Source organism: Cyprinus carpio, chromosome A19, assembly GCF_018340385.1.
Source record: "Cyprinus carpio isolate SPL01 chromosome A19, ASM1834038v1, whole genome shotgun sequence".
Lineage (NCBI taxonomy): Eukaryota > Metazoa > Chordata > Actinopteri > Cypriniformes > Cyprinidae > Cyprinus > Cyprinus carpio.
In genome coordinates this window covers 19,701,695-19,728,630 of record NC_056590.1, presented here as the reverse complement: position 1 = coordinate 19,728,630, position 26,936 = coordinate 19,701,695, and the positions used below count along the sequence as shown (strand labels likewise).

The following is a 26,936-nucleotide window of genomic DNA, read 5'->3' as shown; positions in this document are numbered from 1 at the left end:
AAAATAAAATGCTAATAATTGAGGGGAAAAAAATAAAGGGAAGTGATTTCTTAGTGGATCCGCTGAACAGGGTATGACGTGTATTACAGGATTCCCCTAGTCATAGACAACCTAGACAGATCAGGGAAGTTTGAAATTGGGTTTTCCAAATCAAGAAATACCATGGAAATTTCTATAAACAGTTGTTTTCACATTATGCTCTGATTTAAAATGTTTAATCAATAATGCTAGATAGTGCTTTTAAGTAGTTTATATATGTGTGTGTGTGTGTGCGAAATATATTTTTTCTCAATAAATCTGTCAACCTGGCTCACATACTGGTTTGAAAAACCAGAAGCCATAAATGTTTTTAAAATGCATATACTATATTCACAGACAACTAGTAAAGTCAGAGAAAAGCATTTGGTCAACATTGTGGGAACCCTAGAATTAAAACTATTTAAAAAATATACACTTTCTATCTATGTTGTATGTATTAGACTTGTATTAGAAACTTACGTGTTTTAAATCAGTGGTTCTAAACATTTTGGCTCCAAGGCCCCCCTTTGTCCAAGAAAATTATTAGGCCTTCCCTTCTAATAAGCTTATAAGGCTCTGTGGTTGAAATAATAATAGACTCAAAATAATGTAAGTTTAATGCTGTATTTTTTTATAGGGTTTCTAGCCATTTAAATAATACATTAATGTACATTTAAATAATTTAAACTGTTTTACATCACCTTATTTAAATGATTTTCCGTGTTTGTCACTGAACTGTAGTAAATGTTTTGAATATTCATTCGAAGGACGTGTCTTATTAAACAAAACTTTGTTCCCTGGCAATGAGTCGCGCTTTCATTTCCTTTTCGAGGTGATGTCAGTGGGCGGGGTTTCCGACTCGGTCGGTGACGTGAATGGAAAGATAATCAAGCTGCGGACATAATCTGAGCAGTATCGAGTACAGGGCAGGAAAAAGGGCTCACATCTTCCCCTCGGACTGATTTTCGAGGAGTGTAGTAGCGGATACCTCTAGGGTGAGATTAGTCAGATTTACAGGACAGTTGGTTACATGTACATGGTGTAACGTTACAATAGCACCGAAGCTCACTGCGTTCCGCCCTATTCTGCTTCACTTGCTTTCAGTACGTTACTCTCAGATCCGTCTGTACGGTAAGTGCCCGACAGATCTGTCGTCATGGTTACGCTTTTGTCTTCTGAGCGTCTATGATATTAAAATACAATAATGTTGTCAAAGTGTTCTGATATTACTGTATGATACTTCACATCCCAGCTGCGTGACAGTCCACGCGGACCTTATCAACATTGTTTTGTTTTACTGTAGACCGTAGCTAATGAACTACCTCTTTTGTATGTGTTGCTGATTTAGTTATGTTTCAGTAGTTACTCTTGAAGTAGGCTGGACCAAGCTAATATTTAACAGTTTTGGGACAGTTTAGTGTGTGTGTACAGGTTTTTCTATCACTGGTGAGGACTTAAACCTGAATACACACCAACTCATGGGGACTCGCGTCACCGTGAGCACCTAAATTGAGGTAACCATGGGTATAAAAGCTTATAAATCATACAGAATGAGTTTTTTTTGTTTGTTTTGTTTTTTTTTGATAATGTAAAAATGCAGAAAGTGTCCTGTGAGGGGTAGGTTTAGGTGTAGGTTTAGGTGTAGGGCGATAGAAAATACAGTTTGTACAGTATAAAAACTATTATGCCTATGGGGCGTACAAGTCCCTACAAGAATAGTGTACCAGACGTGTGTGTGTTAGCAGTTATGCTTGAACTCTATCTATCTATCTATCTATCTATCTATCTATCTATCATCTATCTATCTATGAGCTATTTTATACATTGCTAACTTAGTTATTTTTATAAATAAAAATTCACATAAAAAAAAGAAAATTTATATAGAAACCTAGTGTGTGTGTGTGTGTGTGTGTGTGTGTTTATTAGCAGTTACGCTTGAACTAGGCAGGGCACAAAAAATGCAAATATTTAAATTATTATTTTTTATTCCCTCAGCAGCTTTAAATTTAGACATCTGGACATCTAGTCACCTCTTGCATGTGTACATAACTTGTCTGCTTTTGTGAATTGAGATTCTTGTCTTCCTGGCCTGCTCTGTTGACTCTGGCTGAGGCCCGGCTTGCCTTTGTGGCGTTTCTTCCTCAATAACACCATACTAAATATAGAGTGTACTGGTTCATCATGAACTTCACAGTATTTCATGAATTCATTGTAACTAGTACATGTGTTAGAAGTTTGTGCAACACTTCTAGTGTAAGAAAGGAATGCACTGAATGAATCTGGTTTCATTTCTTATTTTGTGTCACCAAACATACGGTTAATTCCAGTCTTTCTTGACTTGTTCTTTTTGTTTTTTTTTTTTGTTTTAATTTTGGCCTATCCAGTTTACCACTAACCACCATGTGATTGTTAAGAACTGATAAAATCGAGATCTCTGGTTTCACAAGAACCCGTGGCTGTTTTTCTCTTGTACCAGCCTCATTCACTGTAGCTGCTGAGTATGTACTGGGGTTAGTCATGTCTTGTATTGAGGATTGTTAGTCAGTCTTTGTACAGTGCATGAGACGTGATATGAGATTTTGACTCCTGTGAGGAATGAGGATACAATGAAGGATGAGGTTAGCTGGAGAACAAACAGCCTGGTTCTTAGCAAGAAGGGGACATGGATAAACACCACCACCTGCTCGGCACAGACATTCACACAGATTCACAGATTAAAGAGATTTCATTATCAAAACTCATCTAATGGGTTAGTTAGACGTCTGCCGGTACTTCCTGCCCTCCCCGTCACAATGCAGAGGTTAAACTGCGTACGTGTGATCATAACTTGACAGAATACTGACTGTTCTTAAAGTCTAACCAAATCTTCTGGGTATGGATTTGTTAAAAAAACATAAAAAAAATTTAAATTACATTTTTTACAATCTTATCAGTCCAAACCACTATTTATATACTATTATAGTATTTGTTAATAATATTTAGAATTAGCTTTTATTATTATTATTATCATTATTTTTACATTTTCAATTCTAGTTTTAGTAATTTTATTGTTTTTATGTCATTTTTATTTAGTTTTAGTTTTTAATTAGATTGAATTTATTTTTATTTCAGTTTGTAGGTTTAGTAATTAGTGCTTCAGCTTAAACTTAATTTATTTCAGTTAGTTTCCAACATTTTAAAATCTTTTTAGGAGTGCGTTTTTCATCTGATATTTATATTTTATATTATTTTAGCTTTATTTCTACTAACAAAGTTTTATATTTAGTTGCCAAAAATAACGCCGTTCTATCTTCTGTGGGACAGAAAAGGAGATATTCTGAAGAATGTGCTGGTCACTGTTTTTAATGAAGTGATGTCCAATTTATAATTCATTCTATTGAGTCAGAACCAGCTGATTCTTTATCAGGGTTAAGTCTGCTTCTTACACAAACCTGCCATATGTTTTCAGAAGACTAGAAATACAGCTTACGAGCCATTTGAACTACTTTTATATTACTTTTAAGGAATGTACTCTCTTTTTTTTGTCCCACAATAGAAAGAAAATCAAATAGGTTTGGAACTTTAGGATGAGTAAATAAAAACTATTTTGTTTTTGTGAGTGAAGTTACTGCTGCTAATTGAAATCAACAACACTCTGAACGAAAACAAGACAGCAGGACACAAGCAGGCTTTGCTAAGAACAGTAAGCCTCAGTGGAGCTTCAGGTGTGACTCAAATGATTAAGTAATGGCTAGAGATTCAGTAGCCCACCTGTCCCTAGAGAGTACAGTAAGCCTCAGACTGGTTGGAGTGCTGAGACCGTGTTAGTCTTATCTCTCACGGTAGTGACGGGTTGTGCAGTAAAAGCTCTGTGCACAGTTATTTTCTGCATAGTCTTATCTCTCACGGTAGTGACGGGTTGTGCAGTAAAAGCTCTGTGCACAGTTATTTTCTGCACTTTCCTTCTTTCAGTGCTCTGTTGATTGTTGAATTATATATAGCTTCCGTCTTTGTGTGAATTGCGTTGTGTCCTCATTCTCTGCTGCATTCTCATAATTACCCAAGAGTTTGCGAACCTATGCTGATTTGTAGCCTGCATAGTTCATTTGTGGTTTCTGTTAATACGTCGTCATTTTCTGAATGCCTCTGTGACATGTTTATAAATGGTCTGGAAAAAACACAATTCATTCTGAAACAAAACTTTGTAGTGAGAGATTTTGAAACTAATATTCCTGTTAGTTATAAGGGATCTCGCAGCTATCTTACAGTAAGTGAGTGTCTATAGTAAGGATCTGCTTTCATTATGACTTCAGCAGCAGTTGTTTCCTGTTTTCAATACGAAAACATATAGTTAATATGAAAAGAAAAAAAAAAAAAAAATATATATATATATATATATATATATATATATATATATATATATATATATATATATATATATCTATACAGTACAGTTCAAAAGTTTGGAAACATTACTATTTTTAATGTTTTTGAAAGAAGTTTCTTCTGCTCATCAAGCCTGCATTTATTTGATCAAAAATACAGAAAAAAAAATATTGTGATATATTATTACAATTTAAAATAATTGTTTTTAAATTTATTATACTTTAAATGATCATTTATTTCTATGATGCAAAGCTGAATTTTTAGGATCATTATCACATGATCCTTTAGAAATCATTCTAATATGATGATTCATTATCAAAGTTGAAAACAGTTCTGCTGCTTAATATTTTTTCAGAACATGTGATACTTTTTTAGGATACTTTGATGATAAAAAGTAAAAAAAAAAAAAAAAAAAAAAAAAAAAAAAAAGAAGCTATGTTTTTAAAATATAAATATTTTGTAATAACAATATACACTACTGGTCAGTAATTTGGGGTCAGTAATTTTTTTATTTCTTTTTTTAAAATAAAATCAATACTTTTATTCAGCAAGGATGTGTTAAATTGATAAAAAGTGATAGTAAAGAAAATATATTATTAGAATATATATTATTAGTATATAGTAAAGTGTATATAGTAAACAACTTTCATCATTACAAATTACATTATCAGCACACTGATTTGATTATAAGTATTACATTAATAATACATTTGATTATGAGTATTAGTGATTATTATTATTTTATATGATTACCTATCTTGTCTATGCCCTGATTTAAATAAAAACGTGAGAACGTGTTCTCACACCAATCAACCACAAAGCAAACCAAAAAAATCCCAGACCAATATAGAATTTCCCCTTTCTCCATGATCGTCCTCTGTTTGATGTTTTCTATCTTGTGTGTTTTAATCTACTGCATGTAGTTACGAACTCTGGCTGACTGTAGTAATAAAACCAATGAGAACTAAACCAGACTTGCAGTAACTGAGAGCCATGCTGTGGATTGTTCCAACTGTTTTCAAAGTTTTTAAATAAACTTGTTCCTAAATGGAAAAAACAGGCTGCTAATTTCCAGCCGCAGCAGTGTAAGCAGAAAACAGCTTCTTGTGAACTGACACATCATTCACAGCTGATAAATAATGGAGCAACTTCTGTTGTTCAGCAAACACAGCCACGCCTATTACACACACACACACACACACACACACACACACACACACACACACACACACACACACACACACACACACCTAAACGTTTGTTTTAGTGAAAAGTGGGGACATCCCATAGGCGTAATGGTTTTTATACTGTACAAACTGTATATTCCATCGCACTACACCAACCCTACACCTAACCCTACCCCTCACAGGACACTTTGTGCTATTACAGATTTTCAATACACTCCATTCTGTGTGATTTCTATGAGTTTTGAAAAGTGGGGACATGGAGTAATGTCCTGAAAAGTCACCTTCTCCTTGTACCTATACCTATGTTATACCCTTGTCATTATACAAATTTGTGTCCTGATATGTTACAAAAACACACACACACACACACACACACACACACACAGTGGGTTCTACTTTGTTAACTTTCTATCTGGTGCCAAGATGTGACACAGATTTTCCAGAAACAGCTTTTGTTGTGGATCTAGCATCCTTTACACACACTAAACCTCAGAGAGCACAGATGGTAATTATGTGTCATCGGTTGCATTAGCAGAGGCTGCCGAAGTGCAATGGAGGGCTATTACCATCTCAGCCCTTATATATATATATATATATATATATTACGCGAGACTGCAATTCAACACCACCTTTTCAATCTACCTGTTTAAAATAGGCAGATCTGTTGAGATCGTATGAAATTTTCCTGTTTCCGTCGGCTAGACTCTTGCATTTTTAATGCGTCTAATAAGTGTGCCTCTCACTGTGTCACATACAGTATAGAGCACATAATAATTGTTGCATCCTCCTGTCATAATGGGTCAAGATATCAGGACACAGTGGCTAAGAGCAATGCGAAAGCACTCTGTGGAAAAGTGGGTCATACTGACTGCTGTTACTGCGTACCTTGCAGATCCATGAACGCCAGCAGAAAAAGCTTTAGCTTACTATGCTTTATGCTGTGACTCTCTTGCTCAAAAAAAGGAAAGAAATGTAGCTATAATGTTTTTTAAACATGTTAATACTGTCTTTGGACATCATAGTAATACCATGTTGTTGTTTTTTAAATACCCTGTCATAATAAACACCATCGCATATAAATATGTTAATATTATCACTGTTTATTATTACAGCTGCATTCATGATTATCATAATTACGAGATTCCGACTCTTCGTAGAACTTGTAATTATAAGTTGCACTGAATTTTCTGAAAGCTGTGGCTTCAAATGTAGTGAAGTAGATTATCATTATATTTCTGTTTTAGTCATGCAAGATTATTCTAAAAATAAATGAAAGCCATTCAATATACTGAATGTATAACTAGCACAGAGTTGAATAACTAATGTCCTGCTAAATAAGCTAAATATTAATAAGGCATGTACATAACTGTTATAGTGACTTGTGTTTTGTGTGTTCTATTGATTGTTCAAATTAATAGAAATTGCACTTATTTATTCATTTATAGTGTTGCCATAGAAATACATAATTCCATGTCTGAGGACGTGAACACCAAGTTGTCGTCTAGTAATTACAGACAGTAATTACGATGCACCTCGGGGGTCTATGCTAAAGAAATCGTGTTGTTTATTTGTCTGTTAAATTATTTGAAAATTCATTTAAAAATTCTCACACACAGTGACAGTTGAATAGACCTCTTCTAAAAGTAAAAAAAAAAAGAGTCAGGTTTATAGAACTGGCCTGATATCATAATCAATACAAAAGAATGAAGTTCCAGAAAATGAAACCATCCTATTGTATTATTTTATACATAAATATTTGCAAAAAAAACAAAAAACGCTTCACTGAATAATAAATAGATATTTGATCGTATGCAAGTTTTGACAGCTTTACACTAGCATGGTGGTCACTTCCCCTTCCCCCTCGCACAAGTAAACCGATTTGTGCTACGCAGGCATTAGTCCAGGAGTCATCAGAGCAGAAAACCAGGACACATCAGTCTTAGATGAGTTTGTGTAGCACTAGTATGTGTGGTGTTGTTGTTTTTTGAGTAGGAATATGTGCCAGAGAGATTGACAGATTATTCTGGCCTACAGAACCATTTCCTCTGCTTCAGTATGGCATTTGCGTACTGTATTGATGTCCCTCTCACATATAAATAAATGAATAAATTCGGGTGGAAGCATGCACTCATGCGTTATGTGATGTATGGTGTTAATATCTGCCGGGGGTGTATATGTGTTCGTAAGGGCCAGAGTCACTGTGAGGGTCCTTGTTTGCTGTGTTCATAGTGGGAATCTCCATGGCAACTGCACTTGCAGAGCAGTGTGAAGTGGAGAGGGAGCGCTTGAGTGTGTGAGAGGGTGTCATCAACAGTGAGACAAAGAAAATGAGAGAAAGTAAAATCTAACACAAAATGGAAGGACAGAAATCCATTTTTAACAGGTTAAAATCACTGAATCAATTAGTTCTCGTTTTTAAACGGCTGGTAAGTGGTTTGTGTCAGGCAGTCACTTCATGAGTCCAGTGCAATGAAGAGTTAACTGTGAAATGAAAAGAGATTGAGAATAAAAGAAGGGAGGAGTGTATGTGTACTGAGCATGCTCCTCCTGCAGGCTGTCTGTGCGCTGTGCTAACTTCCTGTGCTATTTCTCTTCCTTAACAGACCGGCGATTCAGAAGAAGAGAACAGCAAACTGGAGCACACACATCTCGGCTCCGCAAGCAAGAGAATCTAGCGGAGGCAACAGAGGACGAGTCCTCGGAAAGGAGTACGATATCTTGAACCAGATTCATTTTTTACTAATAACTTGGATATTCTTTTTGTTTTTAAACATCCCTGTGTTTAATTGACAGTATCTGTCAGTTTTGTAGTTCTTAACGTATTTGGGGTGCAACAATTTGTTTTTGTTTCCTGGTTTCTTTTCTTTTTCTATTCACGAGAAGAGTGAAATTACTTTCTTTTCCGCATCCTTATCCCTTTTGGCTCAGTTAGTCTAGTTATCTTTACGTTCGTTGTTTAAACACAAATCCCTGTTATAGTTAAGAGGAAGAAATTACTTCATAAATTGAATTTTCCCTAAGGGAAAACTAACTGGAATTTGTTGAGACCTTGACAGACATTCTTTTGTGTATCGAGAGAGTCCGTGTCCTTGAGGTTTGGAGCTTTGTTGAAATCATTCCGTGACGCTTCACACAAACTCCTCTAACCCAAACTCGACTCAAGTAGGGGGACAATACAAGATTGTTTTTGGGAAATGGGATCTGAAAAGGACTCTGAATCCCCCCACTCCTCTGTTAGCGGCATTCCCAATCCGAAATGCCATGGGCCGGGCAAGAAGCAAGGAAGGATCTCTTTTCATAGTCTCTTCCATGGCAAACGTGGATCCAGGGGGAACAAGGCTAATGTGGGAACTCCTCTTGGGCAACAACTCCAGCAACAGCAGCTTCTCCAGCCCCCCACACCCACCAATGTTTCATCAGACCCTTCTACGGCAGACTCGGCTGAACCTTTGTCCACTAGCCAGGCCTCTCTGGGAGGTCAAGAACTCCTAGAGTGTCCCCTGTGCCTAGTGCGGCAACCTGCAGAGCAGCTTCCTGAACTCCAGGGATGCAGCCACCGGTCGTGCCTGTGCTGTTTACGGCAGTACTTGCGTATCGAGATCACGGAGAGCCGAGTGCAGCTCAGCTGTCCGGAGTGTGCCGAACGACTTGCCCCAAGGCAGGTGGCCCTCATCCTGGATGATCCCAACCTGATGGAGAAGTATGAAGAGTTCCTGCTGCGCCGCTGCCTGGCTTCAGACCCTGATTGCCGATGGTGTCCAGCTCCAGACTGTGGGTAAGACTGGTTGAGATGTAAAATGTTTTGAATAGGAAATGTTGCAGATGGCCAAAATGCTGTGGACCTTCTAATTAATGAGTTTGCAAGACTTCTAAATTCCAGTGTGAAGATATATCATGCTACAACATTCAATGATGTCCTAGGGAATTGTGGGATGTAGTAATAGTTTGGGGAGGGTCCCTTCTGTTCCAGTAATAATTTCCCCTGTGCACATAGTGAGGTCATTATATAAATGATTTACTGAGTAAATGATGTGGGAGAACTTGACTAGCCTAAAGCCCACATCTATACCCCAGTGAAGATCTTTGGGATGAAGTGAATCTAATAGTTTAGGTTTGATTCGAAAGTTGGTAGGGACATATTGCAAGGAGGCAGGGGACAAATCTGAGATTTTTTTACAAACCAGTGATTAAAGGATCTTGATCGTATTCAAAATGGCTGTTTATTACATTGCATTGCAGAAAGAGGTCTGGAAATGTAGACAGATTAACATCCCCTCTTATCACATGTCTCATTTCCTATTTTCTCTGCCACATAATATTAGATATGACTGCTGACCTATTGTGTTCCTGATATCTAAGGGGTGACCTCAATATGATCTTCCCTTTACTTTTAACATTTAAATGTTATCCTGTCCTGTAGTCAGTGGTGGACATGGTCATAGGCGACATAGGGCGGCAATGTTTGGCATGAAGTGCTGCCCTGCATAAAGCTGTCACACTCCATTTCTCTCACTTCAGTGCTTTTGGTTCCAGTGAAATCACAAAATGAAAGGCAACCTGATCTGCTACTGAAATTCATAAGCATCTATTGATATTCAGATGGTATTTTAAATACCCAAAATATTAGGCTGAAACTGGAAAGAAAAATTAATGTACATGGCCAAAACAGTTTTGGAGAGCCAAAATTATTGATAGAAACAGTTTAGTTAGCATTTCTCCGATGATGTGTTTTGTGTTTTAGTGTCTGTTTCATGCACACAATGTGGATGTGATACAGCAGTGTAAGTAGTGTCGACACACTTCACCGTGACAGAAAATGATGTTAGAGTGGAAATATGTTAAAGTTGTTCAGCTGAAATATTGAGAGGTGGCTTATTGCTGAAGAACTTTACTACGACTGGTTTAATGTATCCCCTGAGAACACGACACCTTGAACAGCAAACTAAGGTCAGTTACCCAGTTACGCAATTTAATTACAGAAACTTATTTTCAGTTTCACTTTTTCTCCAAATGAACACTTGAATTTTAGTTTCAGTATCTCAGTAAAAAAAAAAAAAAAGTGTATATATATATATATTTATATGTATATATATATATTGCTGCATTGCCATATTTATATACTTGAAATGAAGGCAAAAGACACTCCACAGAGCCACATCTGCTCATGTTTTGAGTCTGGACTGTGCCTCAAACTTGCACTGAAGGCAAAAGACACTCCACAGAGCCACATCTGCTCATGTTTTGAGTCTGGACTGTGCCCCCCTTAAGACGTAAGCGTCCATCGACCAATGAGAATTTCAGAGTTGGCTCCAGCTTTCGGAAAACCAATTTGCTGCATTCCCTCTTGATTTCAGCATAACACAGCTCTTCCTACACCCTCAACATGGAGCTTATGCATTCATATCCATCAAACACTCTCTAGTGTGAAGGCATCCTAAAATTGCCTGAATGTTGGTTGAGAGAATTCTAGTTTCTCACCGAACATGCTCTCGTGCCTGAACGAGATCAAATCCGGCAATGTTCCAACATCTGTTTGAAAACCTTCCCAAGAGGATGGACACTGTTAGGGAAGAACCAGCTCTTTATTAAAGCCAATGGTTTTGAAACTACAATCTCAACAAGGGTGTGGTATTTGGGGGTCCACATACTTTTGACCAAATAGTGTATTAAATGCACTTCTATCTATATATTTCTGTCAGATTCAGTAGAAGTAAGAGGACGTATTTAACACTTTCTCTTTGTTCTGTGTGCTTCGACAAGTGTAGGAGGCATTTGGACAGTTATAAGGAAAACTTGCGTTAGTGTGGGAAGCCTAGTTTAGCTGATGTGTCATTCTGAGAGAGTGTGATTTCCTTCAGAGGCCTTTTACAACCTGTCCAAGGTTTGTCAGTCATAATAATGTGCCAGTGACCTACATTTAAGAGACATGATTATGTCTGCGTCTCTGAATGTTTGAGTCACTGCAATTTCCTATCAGGCCCACGACCGGTGATAACGGGTTTTCAGATGGTCTGGGAATTTTTCAGAAAAGGCCATTTTGGCCATTAGAGATCACACTATTGGCTATTTGGCTATTTGGTTGCATCATATGAGGTTATTAAATGAAAGTGTGACTGGGAATCTCCCACCTTAGAAAATAAAACACTTTTGATTTCATAATCACGGAAACAAACCCTTGTTTTGCTGACGGAAAAGGTTTCCCAGTTAATTTTGCTGCATCAGTTCCAGTCCGTGGTGCTGTTTATTACCCATCAGCCCCCCTAACCAGCTTCGCTTCAGCTTGATTGAAAATCCAGAGCTGCCAATGGGAGAAAGGAACAGCTTGTTTCTCTCTCCCTTAGTGATAAGTTGCTATGGCAACTGAAATGCGGCACAGAGGTAGAGTTGCTATGGGTAACTGAGGCTGGTATTTGATTAAGACAATCATTGGCTACTCTTGACCGTGTATGCATGCCATGGTGTCTTTGTGAGCTTCAAATTAGAGTTGATTTCATTGTATTTAATCCTAGTGAGCTCTGAGTGTTTGGTAGATCATAATCATGTGTAATGAGGTCAGTTTTAGCTTGACTCTACATGTAGTGTGTGTGTGTGTGTGTGTGTGTGCCAGTACATGCAGGTAATTGGATGCTCTTTGTATAGGATGGTTCACTTCTCCATTGCAACTGAGCTGATTAATGAGGTATTGGCTGAAGGAGGAATGTTTTCTCCAGAACCTGCTTTAAATTCAGCCAACAAGTCATAACATGTGCTTAAAATTAAAATTGTTTTTGTCACGCATAAGCTAATGTTGGGTCAGGGTTTTTTTTTTATTCAGAGGGAGAAATCAGCTTTTTCTTTCACTGGAAAACTCCACCCACCTACCCAAGATTTTTGTTTAAAGATTTAAGAAATAGGCTACATTTGTTAATAATCATTGTGCTTACTATGTAGTTGTTCTGAGAGTAGAATTTGGCAGCAAAGTCATTTTCTTAGGAAAATAATAAAATGCTACTGGAATACTTGGAAACTCTCACGGTAGGAACATACTGCAGTAAATCCTCCTCATTTTCCACAATGTAGTAGTGTCTGTACATGCTCAAGTTTTCCTTGACTTTAAAAGGAATTTGACATTACAGAGAATCTGAGTAGGGAACACACTGATCCTTGCGTATGTGATTACTTTGGGAGCCGTTTCTTTAATTTCAATCTTATGAAACGTTATCTGTGGGCATAATCAAAAAAGTCTAAAATATTTACATTTACAGAGGATATCATGATTTTACAATAATCCATTTTTGGACACTGCCATTTTAAAGTACTATAGAAATACCATTGTTTGTGAATATGGTAATCATATAGTACCATGGTTTATATCAGAGTATTACTCTCTGATATCGTCTCTGTACCATGTACTTCTGTTAGAGTAGATTGCACACATCTTGGTATAATGATATGTTATATTACCGAAATTATAGATTTTATAGAAGAGTCTGATGACCTGGTTTGCATTGTTCTCCTGCCAGGTTCGCAGTCATCGCCTCTGGATGTGCCAGCTGCCCCAGACTGGTGTGTCGAAGAGAAGGGTGTGGTGCTGAGTTCTGTTACCACTGCAAGCAAATTTGGCATCCTAACCAGACCTGTGACTCTGCCCGCCAGCAGAGGGCTCTGTCCTTGAGAACGCACAGTAACCACTCACCCAGCTACACGGCCGAGCAGGGACATAGTGAGTATTTAACCACCAATCAACCACTATTTCTGTCCCACAAACATACAGTGAAGGAGAGACTCAAGCCATATCCAGAGACTGTAATATCATTTGGGGTTAGGCTCTTTATACCTGGGCTAGGAGGCAACCACATAGCAACGTCCTAGAAACCACCCAGATCACCCTAGAAAAAACATAGCAGTGCCCTACAAAACACTACCCCCTTTAGATCCCCCTAGTAACCACCTAGCAGCACCCTAGAAACCACCCTCACCCTAGCACATAGCAACAAAAAAAGCAAATCCATGGTAACAACACAGAATATCCTAGCAACCTCCTAGTAACACCCTATAGACCACTCAAGGACACCACAGCAACCATCTAGCAGCACTAGAAACCACCCGAACCACCTTAACAACCGCCGAAGAACACCCAAAAAAACAACAGTCTGATCATCTTAGTAGCTACCTAGCAAAAACACTCAGAACACCTTAGTAACTTCAAAACAATGCCCTGGTAACCAACCAGAACACCCTAGCTACCACCCAGCAAGACCTTAGATCACTTTGAAAAAGGCTATCACAAATTAGTGGATAAAAATAAACGGTCAAAACTCTAGTGTGCTTTCTTTCTGGTTTGTGTTTCAGGGTGCTATCAGCCACTCATACAATTTAATTGCTGTGTGCTTCCCCCTTGAGCACTTTCATTTCGTGCACTTCACTGTTCACTGCAGATTACTGAAGTTTCTCTTTCCCCAAAGGACTGTACTCTCTCCTCCTCCTCCTCAAGTTCTGTCTAGTTTCTCTCCTGAATTCCAGCAGGAGTCTGCTAACGTCTCTTATTCCCTGTCTGGCATTCAGAAAGCGCTTCCTCAGCACACACTGTCTGCCTGTACATATTCTAAATCCCAACCCTCTAATCCCCACTCAGATGATGACATCAAGCCTTGCCCCCGATGCGGTGCCTACATCATCAAGATGAATGACGGCAGCTGTAATCACATGACCTGTGCTGTGTGCGGCTGTGAGTTCTGCTGGCTCTGTATGAAGGAGATTTCAGACCTGCACTACCTCAGGTACCTTCTGCTACCCATCAGTGGGAATTTCTCAAACGACTTGCTGGAATCGAAAAATAATAATATTCTGTGTCTTCTCAGTCCATCAGGTTGTACGTTCTGGGGAAAGAAGCCATGGAGTCGCAAGAAGAAGATTCTGTGGCAGCTGGGCACTTTGATTGGTGCACCGGTGGGCATCACTCTAATCGCTGGCATCGCAGTTCCTGCTATGGTTATCGGCATTCCTGTTTACATTGGACGCAAGGTGCGAAATGCTAACATTCCCTACAGCATTACAGTTTAGAAGTTAATACGGAAATCTTTATCACCTGCAATCAGGAACAGAATATCCTTAAAAGGCCTGGGAATTTCCCTCTAGTCAGCCGTGTTGCTCAACCAGCTTAATTGCTTTTGATATTGCCATAATTCTAGAAAACGACTTCCTGATGTAGGACACAGAGTTGGCATTAAACTTTATTTCCGTGCTACAAAAGACATTTTGTTCTGTTTTAAAGTATTCATTCAGATTTTAAAGCTTTAGGTTGCCAATAGATCAGATCTTTGATTTGAGCAGATAAAGGCACATTTGTGACCGTGCAGTAACACAGCTGCTGTTTGTCACAGATCCACTCGCACTACGAGGGCAAGAAAATGTCCCATCACAGGAGGAATCTCGCTATCACTGGTGGTGTGGCTCTGTCAATCATCACGGCTCCAGTCATCGCTGCAGTCAGCGTGGGTGAGTGTTCCTGAAATAATTTACATTCATATTTACATTTATTCGTTTAGCAGATGCTTTTATTCAAAGCGATTTACAAATGAAGAATGCTGCAAAGCACAGGGAAAAACAAGTGATTTCAGTAGAAATCCACATGAATGGGAATTTCGTGCGAAGGATTTACCCACATAGATTTTGCAATGTTCAAGTTGGTCACACTGACCAAGAGAAATATGTCAGCTGGGCTTCATATATCTCTGGATGGACCCACTTGAAAACATTTTTTGCTGCAGATTTTTTTTTTTTATATTAATCTAACACTTTGATAACTTTAAACCTCAACTCATTTTCACAATAATTCAGTCAATTGACAATTAAGCTTCAGTTCCTGTTCATTATAATGGAGTCTATTGACAATTGCTTCTACATTTAGCCTCAGCAACCGCAACTTCCAGTGCAGAACAATGTATGGAAATTGTGAGAAAATGAAGCACAAAATTAAATCTGGAGGAAGTTGCACAGCAATACCGATATGATCCACCTACTGTATACACTACAATATTTAACTCATTAATGGAACTTACTATAAAGTTATGTTTTAATATACTAAAATGTTATGTTTATTAAACACTGCTGGTCATACATTTGGAGTTATTAAGATTTGTGTAATGTATTTAAAAGAAATATTTCCGATGCTCACCAAGGCTGCATTTATTTAATCAAAAATACAGTAAAATTGTAATATTGTGAAAAAAGTTTATCAATATGCTGATTTGCTGATCATTCATTAATAGTGATCAAATATTAATAACGGCTCTTTTTATCAGTGTTGAAAAAAGATGAAAAAGATCAAAAGAACAGCATTTATTTGGAGTAGAAATATAAATATTTTGTGGTAATGTATCAAGGTTTCCACAAAAATATTAAGAAGTGCAACTGTTACCAACATTGACAATAATAAGAAATGTTTCCTGAGATCCAAGTTAAGCATATTTACTCATTAACTATCTTGGTTTTCAAACCCAGAGATTGACTATAGCTCTTCCCTACAGGCATTGGCGTCCCCATCATGTTGGCGTATGTGTATGGTGTTGTTCCTATCTCTCTGTGCCGCGGTGGGGGCTGCGGGGTGAGCCGGGGGAAAGGACGAGGTGTAAGGATAGACTTTAATGAAGATGATGGGCCTATTACAGGTAAAAAAAGTGATTGATCAATTGTATCATCAGAAAAAAAAACTTGGCAGTGCTGATCATTGTATTGAACCATCAATGTAGTTGCTGATGCATGGCGAGCGCTGAAGTCTCCCAGCCTGGGCGAGAGTAGTTTGGAGGGAGGAGCCAGCGGCCTCAGCACCACCTCTCCCAGCGAGGGCTTGTCCGTTGCCCCAGGGGGTCTGGGAGACACGCCCCACTTTAACACACTCGCAGGAGGAGCGCTTGGTGCGAGGACAGGAAAATACAGCAGGTATGAGGGCATGTGGTATGTCAGCAGTAGGGCATGCTGTATGGTAAATACACAAGAGCTACACTGTAAATATGGGTAATGTCCTTGTTTTGATGGAAACATGTTATGTTTCAGACTGGAGGTGCAGGCAACAGAGCTGGGAAAGGAAGGTGCTGGAAGGGAGACGGGCAGCTTGGGAGCAGCCAGTGACTGTGCCAGCACTAGGGGCATGGCAGGATCAATCACTTCCTCTTACACCTTACCTGACAGGTGTGTGAATCACTTAGAATAAAAGCAACTGCTTAATGAATAAATGCACAATACTGTCAGTAATATTTTATAATGTTTTTGAAAAATGTCTCTTATGAACACCATTAAAAAAGTAATAAAAAATAAAAAAATTATTAAATATCAAAATAACAAATAACAATTTTTTTTAATATATTTATATACATATTTGCAGCAATATTTTTATATTTTAAAATGTAAAATTACTTTGGTGGCAAAGCTGAATTTTCAGCAGCCGTTACTCCAGTCTTCAGTGTCACATGATCCTTCAGAAATCATTTTAATATGCTGATTTGCAGCAATATTTTTATTATCAATATTTAAAAAAAAAAATTAAATTCAGTAAATTAATTTAAAATTAATTAATTATTGATTAATAAAAAATACAAAATTCAAAACAACATCAACTAAAAAAAATAAAAATAATAACAGTCACAATGATGAGTTTTTTTAATAGTTTATAATTCATCAGTATCGGATATAAATCCATTTTTTATACTGTACATTATAATATTGTGACACCTAAATCCTCATTTAAAATGACTGATTTTAGTTTTTAGTGTTTTATTTTTATATAATTAACAAAATGACTGATTTTAGTTTTTAGTGTTTTATTTTTATTGTATTAGGACATATAATTATTAGATTTATTTAGACAAAAATACTAGGTTACACTTTATTTTAAGGTGTCCTTGTTACAGTGTAATTATAAATTGAAGTACTGAGTAATATTAATTAACATGCTTATTAAAGTGTTAGAGTGAGGATTAGGGTTTGGTTTAGGGTTAGTTGATGTAATTATGCATAATTTATGGTTATTACTATAGTAAGTACATGTAACGTGTAACAAGGACACTGTCAAATAAAGTGTTATTGTACATGGTTATTTTAGGGTTTTGACAATAATTATTAGCTTATGTGGATAGATCAGAATTTTAATATTGGTGCATCCAGACAACAAAATATAAAATTACAGCAGCCTTGATTAAAAACTCCTGGAAGTGATGCTTTGTCTCACATTTTCTGATCTGTTGTGTTTCAGAGAGGGCACTAACCTTGAGATCCAGGTGGACATTGAAACCAAACCGAGCCATCTGTGTTTAACCACTGAAGAGGATCTGGCTCCACCTACTGCTGCCATGCCATCCGGCTCAGGGGAGGAGCCTCAGGACTGCAGCTCCCGCAGGAGCGGGGTTATCATGGATTCCCCTCTGGGCCTGTCGCCTGGGATGTCACTCAGGGAGGGTCTCCGAGACGTCACCCTCGCTCAGCCGGAAAGCATCCGCAGCGACCTAGAGATGTCCGACACACAATCAGATGACATCGCAGAGCTAACCTCTGACGACTGCGAGTCACCCCGTCCCAAGAGCTGCCACGCCCCGCCCCCGCCGCAGACCACCTGCAGAGCCTTGAACCCCACCGACAGCCTGCACTGTCCCGACAATGTCATTCTGTACGTGTGAGAGAGACTCTCGCCATTGCACAAAGCCAACCGTTTCTGAGCTTTTGATGCTTTACCTATTCATTTGCTGCTTTTTGTAATTATTAAAACACCTTAAAGGCATCCAGACAGCTCATGGAACTGAACTCATCGCTCTGCTCGCTTGTCCCGTCTGATTATTACAGACACGGACAGGTCCTCTACCTCTTCAGAAATTCATACTGTTATTCATCGGTTGGTGTTTACTTCTCAGTGCGGAAATGCCTTGAGCAAAAAAGCGCTGAATCGGTACTATCACGACCAGAAGAATTTCCTTAGAAAACAAACAAACAGACAAATAATGTGAAATGTCGCCAAGCACATGTAAATGTGAGAGGCTTTCAAGTGCTTTGTATATGGATGACACATTACAGTATTGTTTGTATGTTTGTTTTACTAGTTTTTTAATATTGACCTGGAAATTGTATGATTTGCCGCATGCTAGTATTGTTTTGGTGGCGCTGGCCTGGTTTGCACAGAAGAATACACACACACACACACTTCAGAGTGAGAGTAAGGTCAGTGCAATGGGAGACTGATCTGAACTTCACTAGCAGACAGTTTCACCCGAGTCACTGACTGGCTGCCTTACAGACAGAGCACATGCACTCCGATCCCTTCCACTGTCTGTGACTCACTGACAGCACTGTTTGTGCCCTCTTGAGCTGAGACGTGAGAGATGGATGTATGTGTGGATGTTTACCAGTGTTCATTTTATTGCTTGGTATTAAAATCATACAGTATCAAGGATGGAACTGCCATTCACATGCATGTCTGTTGTTAATAATTTTATTTAATTATGATTTTTGGCCTTGTTTTATCTCTTTCTTAAGCACAGGGCTTTTGAATCTTTTTGTTTTGCATAATTGCATTTTTTTATGTTGATTTTCCCGCTAGCTGGATGGATGGAGAGAGAGATGGGTTGGATGGATGAGCACTCCTGCACTTTATCCCACTATTTATCATTGTTCTATATATAGGCTTATATTTATGCACTTCATTTTTTTCTTTTTCTCTGGGAAACATTTGAATGGTGTAGTCATAATTTAGTTGTTTAATTTTGGGTGTTATTGTTTTGCATTTTTAACATGCTATGCTTTCTGAATCTCATAATTATCTTCGGCTGCAGAAAGAGAATCATCGGTTTTAACATATAATGATGGATAAGCTTTGTCCTGTAATCAAAGGATTTGTGATTGTCACATCTTTTGCTTTTGTGTGTGTGTGTGTGTGAAGATGCTTTTATATTTTCAGGTTCATGAGCGGATTGTGAAAACGACTTGATCATTTGAACTTTAAACTGGTTATGGTGAAATGAGTATTAACTAAATTCAGTTACATAAGCAATATGCTGAAAGGAAGGTGTATTAAATCAGCCATTGTTTTGTACATCCCCACAAAGAGAACTGCACTGGCTGTGAGTGTTTGAATCAACATGAAAATAAACATTTCCTTCTTTGTGGCAAGTCTGACTTATTTATTCAACTCTTTTATTTGCATGCTGATGGGCTATTATAATAGTCTATGATATATACACACTACATTAGCATTACTGCACTGGTATTACATTATAGGTCCAGCTTAAAATCCAAAACACAACAATAAAAAGACCCTCAGGTTCGGTAAAGGCTGAAAGAATGGTTGTAAAATTAATCAGAAATACAATATATTGCTAGATTCATCTGTAAGTATTGTTAATAAGTCAAAGTTATATGCATCTAAGTTATATTGTTATTGTTAAAAACTTACAACAAATAGGTTTTTGTTCATTAAAGACATTTCAAAAAACTTAAAATAACAAGAATAAAATAAAACTATAAAACCAAAAAAACTCAAACAAAAAAAATACAAATCAAATAATAAATTTGAAGCGCTAAAACTGAAATCTCTCTCTCTATAATAATACAAATCAACGAATAAAGATGACAAAAGCACATACCAAGCTACTTAAAATTAATAACTATTAAAACTAATATAGGCTAACTAACAAAAAAAACTAGAATTAAAATAAAACTAAAAAAACTAAAAACATAAACCTAAGAGCTAACACAACAATAAAATATGATTATATTTATTATATAAATATTATAAAAATAGCACTGGTCTGTCTTCAGTTCAAAATCCAAAAATGTGTCAACACTGCCCCCTACCGTGAGTGCGCCACATCGACGTCACAATGTTTGCAGCAGTGGCGCAAAACAAGCCTGCTTTACGGCAGCTGAGAGGTCGTTCGTGAACTGTGGGCCTGGGGAAGGGTAAAGTGACTTGAACCGAACGGTCAGTGTCTGTATTTACAATTTGAGAACTTTTGTATCTTTCATGTACTATTAATAAATCTTCTAGCTTCAGTATAAACCTTCCGCTGTACATACATCACGTTAGAATGAACGCATTCTGCGGTATCGTTATCAGGCCTACAGCTAGGCCTGTTAGCCTTCAGCAGGACTGCGACTAGCAGCACAACTTGTTTTATTCTGCGATGAAAATGTTAAATATGCAAGCCTGCAAATGTTTAACGTGGTTTTAATTAACCTGACAGATCGCTTTATTTAACGCCCGCTAATGAATATTCTATTAATCAGATACAATAACTCGTTATTGTATTTCTGTCTTGGTCTTACAGTGCTCTTCTTAATTCGCCCTTCCACTAATTAAAGCCTTAAAAAGGTCTTAAATATAAAAACAAAGTCAAAAATCAATTAAATCAACAAAAATTTACATGATATACAAAATAAAGATAGTAATTCTATTTTTTCCCCTTATTCTTATTTATCTATTTTTTAATTTTATTATAATCAAAAAATCAATTCACTCAATAATTTAATCATAAACTCGATTCATTTTCTCATCAGTTTCTCAGAAAACACTATACTTGGGACACCATACTTGTCTACATGAATCATGTCGCTCAAGAAAAAAGTTATACTGACGGGGGAAAAAAAATCACGTTTTTGCATGTATAGTAAAAGTTATAGTTAGTTATTTTCGTATTCTAATGGCTGGGAACAGAATTATTCTGTTTGTGTGTAATTTGTTTGTTAGTTTTGGAGATATTCAGTAGTTGCATATGAGCACTTTACTTTATTTGCTATATTTAAAGAACTAGCAATTTCTAAACCTTGAGACATAATCTAGATTTGATTATTGCATTTCTTTCACATGAAATATTTCTCTTCAGTTCCAAGAATCATGCCGTTCCTTGACCTCCAGTCAAGGCTGGGTATTAATCTGGACCAGTGGCTCCTGGCTCAGAGCGGGGAGCAGCCACAGAAGCGGGTCGCTCGCTGCCATGCCTTTGAGAAGGAGTGGATAGAGTGCGCCCACGGCATCGGCCAGACCCGGGCCAAGAGTGAATGCAAACTAGAGCTGGAAGACTTCTACGAGTGCATGCACCGCCGAAAGACTGTAAGCACATTCAGAAATATTCAAGCAGTGTATTTGAGGTTCTTCACATTACTAACATTGTTATCACTTGTTACAGCAACAGCGCTTATATGAGGTGCGTAAGCAGAGGGAGAAGATGATTAAAGAGGGAACTTACACGCCCCAACCACACAACAAAACCATCAACAAAGCCATACCCTTAAACAAGCAACCCCAGACTAACACTCTCAACACAGTCATACTGTTGTACAGTTGCTTCCTCACTTATGTATTGTAATATTATTACTGTATCAACATTGTTTAATGTCCGTGAAATAAATATAATGATTCCACTTATTTGTTATTGTCTGTACAGTCTTTTTTTTGTGTGTGTGTGTAAATATGTAATACAAGTCTTAAAGGGACAGTTCATTTTGTCCCTCTGTCATCATTTACTCACCCTTATGTCATAAAACATGAACATAAATGAAGATACTTTTTTTTTTGTCCATGCAAGGGAAGTCAATGGTCACCAAAACATTCTTCAGAAAGGTCATTGGTAAAGTTTCTACTCCATTAAATAATTCCATAATTGAATAGGTTAAAAATAATTCAGTTTTAGATATTCATAGTTTAACTTCTCTTTCTTCTTGTGACATGACTGTGCTTCTCCAAAAAGTTAGTATTAAAACCTAGAGCCATTATAATGCAGTGGTTCTCAACATTTTTTACTCAAAAACACAATATTCAAAGCCCCTCTAAATAAGCTGCAATATTTCTGCTGTAATTATGACAAAGCTGCTTGTTTTCAGACTTTTTTATTAGAAAATTGGGAATATTGATATATTAAATTAACCTTTTTTGTGTGTGTGATTCCAGAAATTTTAAGAACAGTGTGTTCTTAAGTAAGAAGAACTTTTTTAGGGGGAAAGGAGAAATACATTTAGTTAACATCTTGATTTTATGTGTTTTTAAAAAAAAAAAAAAAATTGATTATAGTTTGTTATTTTAATACATATTTATGTATTTTTAATTATATATATATATATATATATATATATATATATATATATATATATATAAGCACTGGTATGTTGCATCTGTTTAAAGACTTTAAATGTGCTTCATTTAAGCTTGAATTCATCCTTCAGTTTGCCTGAGATCATCTGATTATTCGTAATGTTTGATACAATATATTTATTCTGGTTTTGAGCCTTAACTGAATGCAACTGTCTGTAAGTGGTTTGGTTAAGCTTCCCATGGGAACGCTTAATATGAATGCATCAATCCATTTGACCTCCCAATCACATTACCAGGCCCAGATTAGTTATTTAGCATGTTGGTCAGTGGGTGGCAGTAACAAACCACTATTTTTGAGCTTGAATTAACTTGAAATTGTTGACTTAAAACTAATAAATGAGGCATCACACTAGAAACAGCACAACTGGGAAATTTCTTTTATACTACAGAGAATTTTTTTGCAAAATCTAAGCAATAAATGGATGAGCATGGTTCATAAACTGCTTGAATAATTGAAGGAATATGGTTCATAAACTGCTTGATATTTCTGAGACACTAGAACAGGTCTGTCTGAGCAAAGTTTAAATGTAAAGTCGAGTGCACAAGTGGAATGAAGACGTGCAGACCATCACACGGGTTCAGTTTAACCTGGTTAAAAGGTTAAGGTTAAAAGCTGGCTCTAAACAAATTGACGTCACTGTAAGATCTGGTCGTTCACGTGATAATAATCTTACTAGAGTTCAAATTTGGGAAAGAATGTCCACTGGTATTTTTATCGGGGCTGCTCTTCTGTGATGGTTTTGTTTGATCAGTCCACCAGCAGCAGTTAATCCTTCACTGTCACACTGAATTCCACTGCAGCTCACTGAGGACAGACAGATTCTTCACATTCACTATGGATCATACTTTTATTATTTTTATGGGCAATAGTGTCATTAGTGTGTTTGAAGGGGGAAATCTTGGAAATGTTAGTGTATATGGTCACATTTATCACAGAGCAAGCCTGTTGATAGACTTAACTGGTTTGCTGGTCTGGTTTAAGATGGTCTTGCATTCGCAGCCTGGTCAAGCTGGGAAAGCAGCAAACCATCTAACCATCACTGGTTTACGATGCTTCTTTTTCAACAGTGATGGCATAAATGCAACGTTTGACATATTGAAAACTACATTTAAAGTTTGTGCATCTTTGTGTTGCATTAACAAGAATGTAGGATAGGATAGTTCACCAATAGGAATTTTGATTGAATTTGATCAGTCTTGTGTGATTTTTTTTTATGTAATGCTCATAATGAAGATCATCATCATTAAAGAGGGTTGGGCTTAAGGGTGGATGAGAAAGGAAAGAGTGAGGAAGAGGAGGAGGAGGGGGCCGGAGAAAGAGAGAGCGGGAGAGAAGGAGGGATATGAAAGGAGGGGAATAGACAGCCATTACCGAATCACAGTCTCCATACTGCTCCTCTGTCTACCGGGTCGGTGCAAAAAACGGACCGAGAGTCAGTGTTTCTGTGGCCGGCTGAGAGGCGTGTTTGTCGGGATTGAGAGCCAGCGCATCCCCGCCTCTGTCACCCTGCGTGCGGTAACGGGCGCCGCCGTTACACGGTAAGAAGGTCCAATGTCCGTCATCCGACAGCTTCGGGGTGTAGTTACGCGTCTGACAATTATCGTTTCTTATACATGTGTGTCACCATTTTAGTTTGTGTCATAACGTTAACGCTTGAATACTAAGTATCATGCAAAAAATCCTAGATTTCCTACAAGCATCCTCATTTCCATTTATAATCGGGCATCGGAAGTGCTTTTCTCTACAGGGAGCGAGCCGGGGTGTTAATTAATTAGAAATAAAGGCAATGATTTATTAATCTCACGCCTGCATGAATGTGTAGCCCGTTATTCAGTGTGTTTGGACAAAGAGGCTTTGCACATCTCTGTGATCACTCTCCTCGGTTTCCGCCACATTACGACCCAGTGATGTCTGATGTGTGAACGAATCATTTTTTTTGCAGTCGGATCTTTTCAGTGGTTCTGTTGAGCCGGTCCACACAACCAGATCGCATTTTATGAAACAAATGTTACAAAATGTTAAAGGTAAACTATGGTGGTTCTAGTTTATTAACTTTAGTAGGCCTATTGTACATGCAGATATTTTATTTAGATTCAAATAAACAGTTTTTGCGAGCTAAATACACAAAACTGAACAGTAATTACGTCATGTCGTAAAGCACAGCTGAGTTCGATTCACTGGAATGAAGTGTTCGAAAGAACCGATCCGCGAAATGAGTCGGATCTTCCATCACTTTGCAGTAGTAGTGGTATGTGTTGAAAGAAGGGGCGTTCCAAAGCAAATATTTATGGATCCACGCACGTGTCTTTCCCTTAATAAATGGTGGATATTCATTCATGTCTTTTAGCGACGAACAAAAGGCTTGTGCTCAGTGTGTTTACACAATCACAAACATTCCTGGGCTAAAATGTAAAAGTACAGAAGGTTGAGTGGGTAAAGGCTATTTCTTCCAGCATTCACAGATGGTTTCCTGCCCTGTGCTCCTGCAGAGATGCACATACACCAGGTTTGCCTGCTGTGTGAGTGTAACCATTCTGCTCATTTCACTTTCAGACATTCCAAAAGATACATTTATGCTTTGAAGTTACTTTTAAAAATGATGGTCCTGCAAGGTTTGAGGCACTAGCCTCTCGCAGTTTTTGTGACATTACCATATAATAATAATAAATTACATAACACTTATTAAAAACAAACTCACAACTGCAAGATAGAAAGTCAGAGAGTTGCAATTACAACATTAAAGCTGCATGTGTTCAGAGGTACTGGTAATATCGCTAATTTCTTCATTGTCGGTGTGTGTGTTTTACATTTCGAGGTTCCTGACAGTTTGAGGCCTCAGGCACTGGCCCCATTGGCCTGGTACGTAATCCATCCTTGATCTGATCAAATGGGGCTTATTGTAGCTACTGCCCTTTGGCTAACATGCAAAACCTCAAAAATAGGACAAATAGTGTCTGTGATCGCGGCATGTCTTGTGATTTCTGTAACAGACTGTAGCACTAATTAGATCCGATCAAACATTTTATCCAGTAAACAAAAATATGCTACAATCCTTGCAAGCAGGATTGTCTGTTTTAGCACTTTACATTTACTGAATCTGTGTCTGGTGCGTGGCATGATTCCAGGTCAGATTTGTTGAAATAGATCAGTGGTTTGTGGGTTGCGACCCAAAAAAATGGGCCACAGGTCTTTTCTGTGGATATCGGGTGAAAAGGAAACTAAATAAAAGTAACATGATGCAGCCAACCATTGGATAACAATAATACCACTTCTGCAATAGACTACATTTTTTATGCTATATTACAACCAAATATTGAATTTGATCTTTTTGTCAACTTGTTTTGTCAACTAAAGCACAGGTTTTTATATTTCTTTTTGGAACTGATTGATCATAGGCATTATTAATATGAACTTATGCACCTCAGTTTTTGAGTGAATATTGCCAAAATTATCATTACTACAAAAATAACAAATAATTATATATATTTTTTGTTGGTCCATATTTGATATCCAGTGTAAAATATGGGCCCTGAAGCAAAACCAATTTAGAGCCCCTAATATACAGTATAAAGGAACAAACTGCTCTAAACATGCAGAATGCTTGGCCACATGATATTACTTCCTGATTAAATGTCCCATTTTCCATTAGAACTAATACCTAAATGCCCACAGTGTTCTGAATAATGCAAAGCCATTATTTATTGCTATGATAAGCAAGTGTCATTATTGAGTGAGTGTGTCTATAGTGATGTGTCAGTGTTACTCATAGCAGATGCTTCTGTCCTCATGGGTGAATGCACATGATGATATCTTTGCACACAATATATAAACACAGCAAGAGAACAAATGCCACCAGCCTCTGTTCCACAAGCGTATCACTTCTCTCGAAGGGAAATGGAGCGGTGCTGCAATACTAAGGCTGTTCTGGGATGTGCTTGGCGAATGTTCTGGGAAGCCAGGCTCTGTACAAATGCAGACCCAGCTGCACAGAGGCTTTAAATCAACACGACAGTTCTCTATCGGAGCACTGGGTGCATTCAGCTGCTGTGATCTTACTCAGTGTGGTGGTAGGAAAGAAATGAGAGATGAAATAATGTAAAAGAGACCAGTAGTTTCCTCCCGTTTCCTTCGCAGGCATAATGACATAGCAAGGTTTTGAATACAGCATTGCCTCTATTTATATCTGCTGGCTGCCACTGAACCATCATGCTGTCAGACAACAGCAGGATGGCAAAGAGACCTAGCTTCAGAAACA

General features: G+C 37.7%; 3 protein-coding genes across 3 annotated transcripts in view; all 3 read left to right on the top strand.

Annotated features, from left to right (window-relative positions):
- The first annotated feature begins 867 nt into the window (after positions 1-867).
- LOC109111637 (E3 ubiquitin-protein ligase RNF19B-like) lies at positions 868-19,703 on the top strand. Its single transcript, XM_042776932.1, has 10 exons — positions 868-1,149; positions 8,174-9,345; positions 13,073-13,272; positions 14,185-14,329; positions 14,411-14,573; positions 14,933-15,047; positions 16,079-16,219; positions 16,301-16,490; positions 16,605-16,739; positions 17,800-19,703. The coding sequence occupies exons 2-10, from the start codon at positions 8,765-8,767 to the stop codon at positions 18,218-18,220; spliced, it is 2,091 nt and encodes a 696-aa protein (XP_042632866.1). The 5' UTR covers positions 868-1,149; positions 8,174-8,764; the 3' UTR covers positions 18,221-19,703.
- A 671-nt stretch (positions 19,704-20,374) lies between these two features.
- On the top strand, positions 20,375-21,957 carry LOC109111639 (NADH dehydrogenase [ubiquinone] iron-sulfur protein 5-like). The gene is made up of 3 exons (XM_019124598.2): positions 20,375-20,514; positions 21,416-21,642; positions 21,719-21,957. Exons 2-3 carry the CDS (start codon positions 21,427-21,429, stop codon positions 21,896-21,898), a joined length of 396 nt encoding a protein of 131 aa, XP_018980143.2. The 5' UTR covers positions 20,375-20,514; positions 21,416-21,426; the 3' UTR covers positions 21,899-21,957.
- Positions 21,958-23,991: 2,034 nt separating this feature from the next.
- LOC109048530 (microtubule-actin cross-linking factor 1-like) overlaps positions 23,992-26,936 on the top strand; it is a 160,741-nt gene continuing 157,796 nt past the window's right edge. The window contains exon 1 of the mRNA XM_042776931.1: positions 23,992-24,220. The gene's annotated coding sequence lies outside the window, so the exon portion shown is untranslated. The remainder of the gene's footprint in view (positions 24,221-26,936) is intronic.

Coding starts and splice junctions, on each gene's coding strand:
- LOC109111637 (XM_042776932.1), top strand. CDS start 8,765: ATGGGATCTGAAAAGGACTCTGAATCCCCCCACTCCTCTGTTAGCGGC. Junction 14,574..14,932: donor CTGTTTACATTGGACGCAAG/GTGCGAAATGCT, acceptor TGTTTGTCACAG/ATCCACTCGCACTACGAGGG. Junction 15,048..16,078: donor CATCGCTGCAGTCAGCGTGG/GTGAGTGTTCCT, acceptor TCTTCCCTACAG/GCATTGGCGTCCCCATCATG.
- LOC109111639 (XM_019124598.2), top strand. CDS start 21,427: ATGCCGTTCCTTGACCTCCAGTCAAGGCTGGGTATTAATCTGGACCAG. Junction 21,643..21,718: donor GCATGCACCGCCGAAAGACT/GTAAGCACATTC, acceptor CACTTGTTACAG/CAACAGCGCTTATATGAGGT.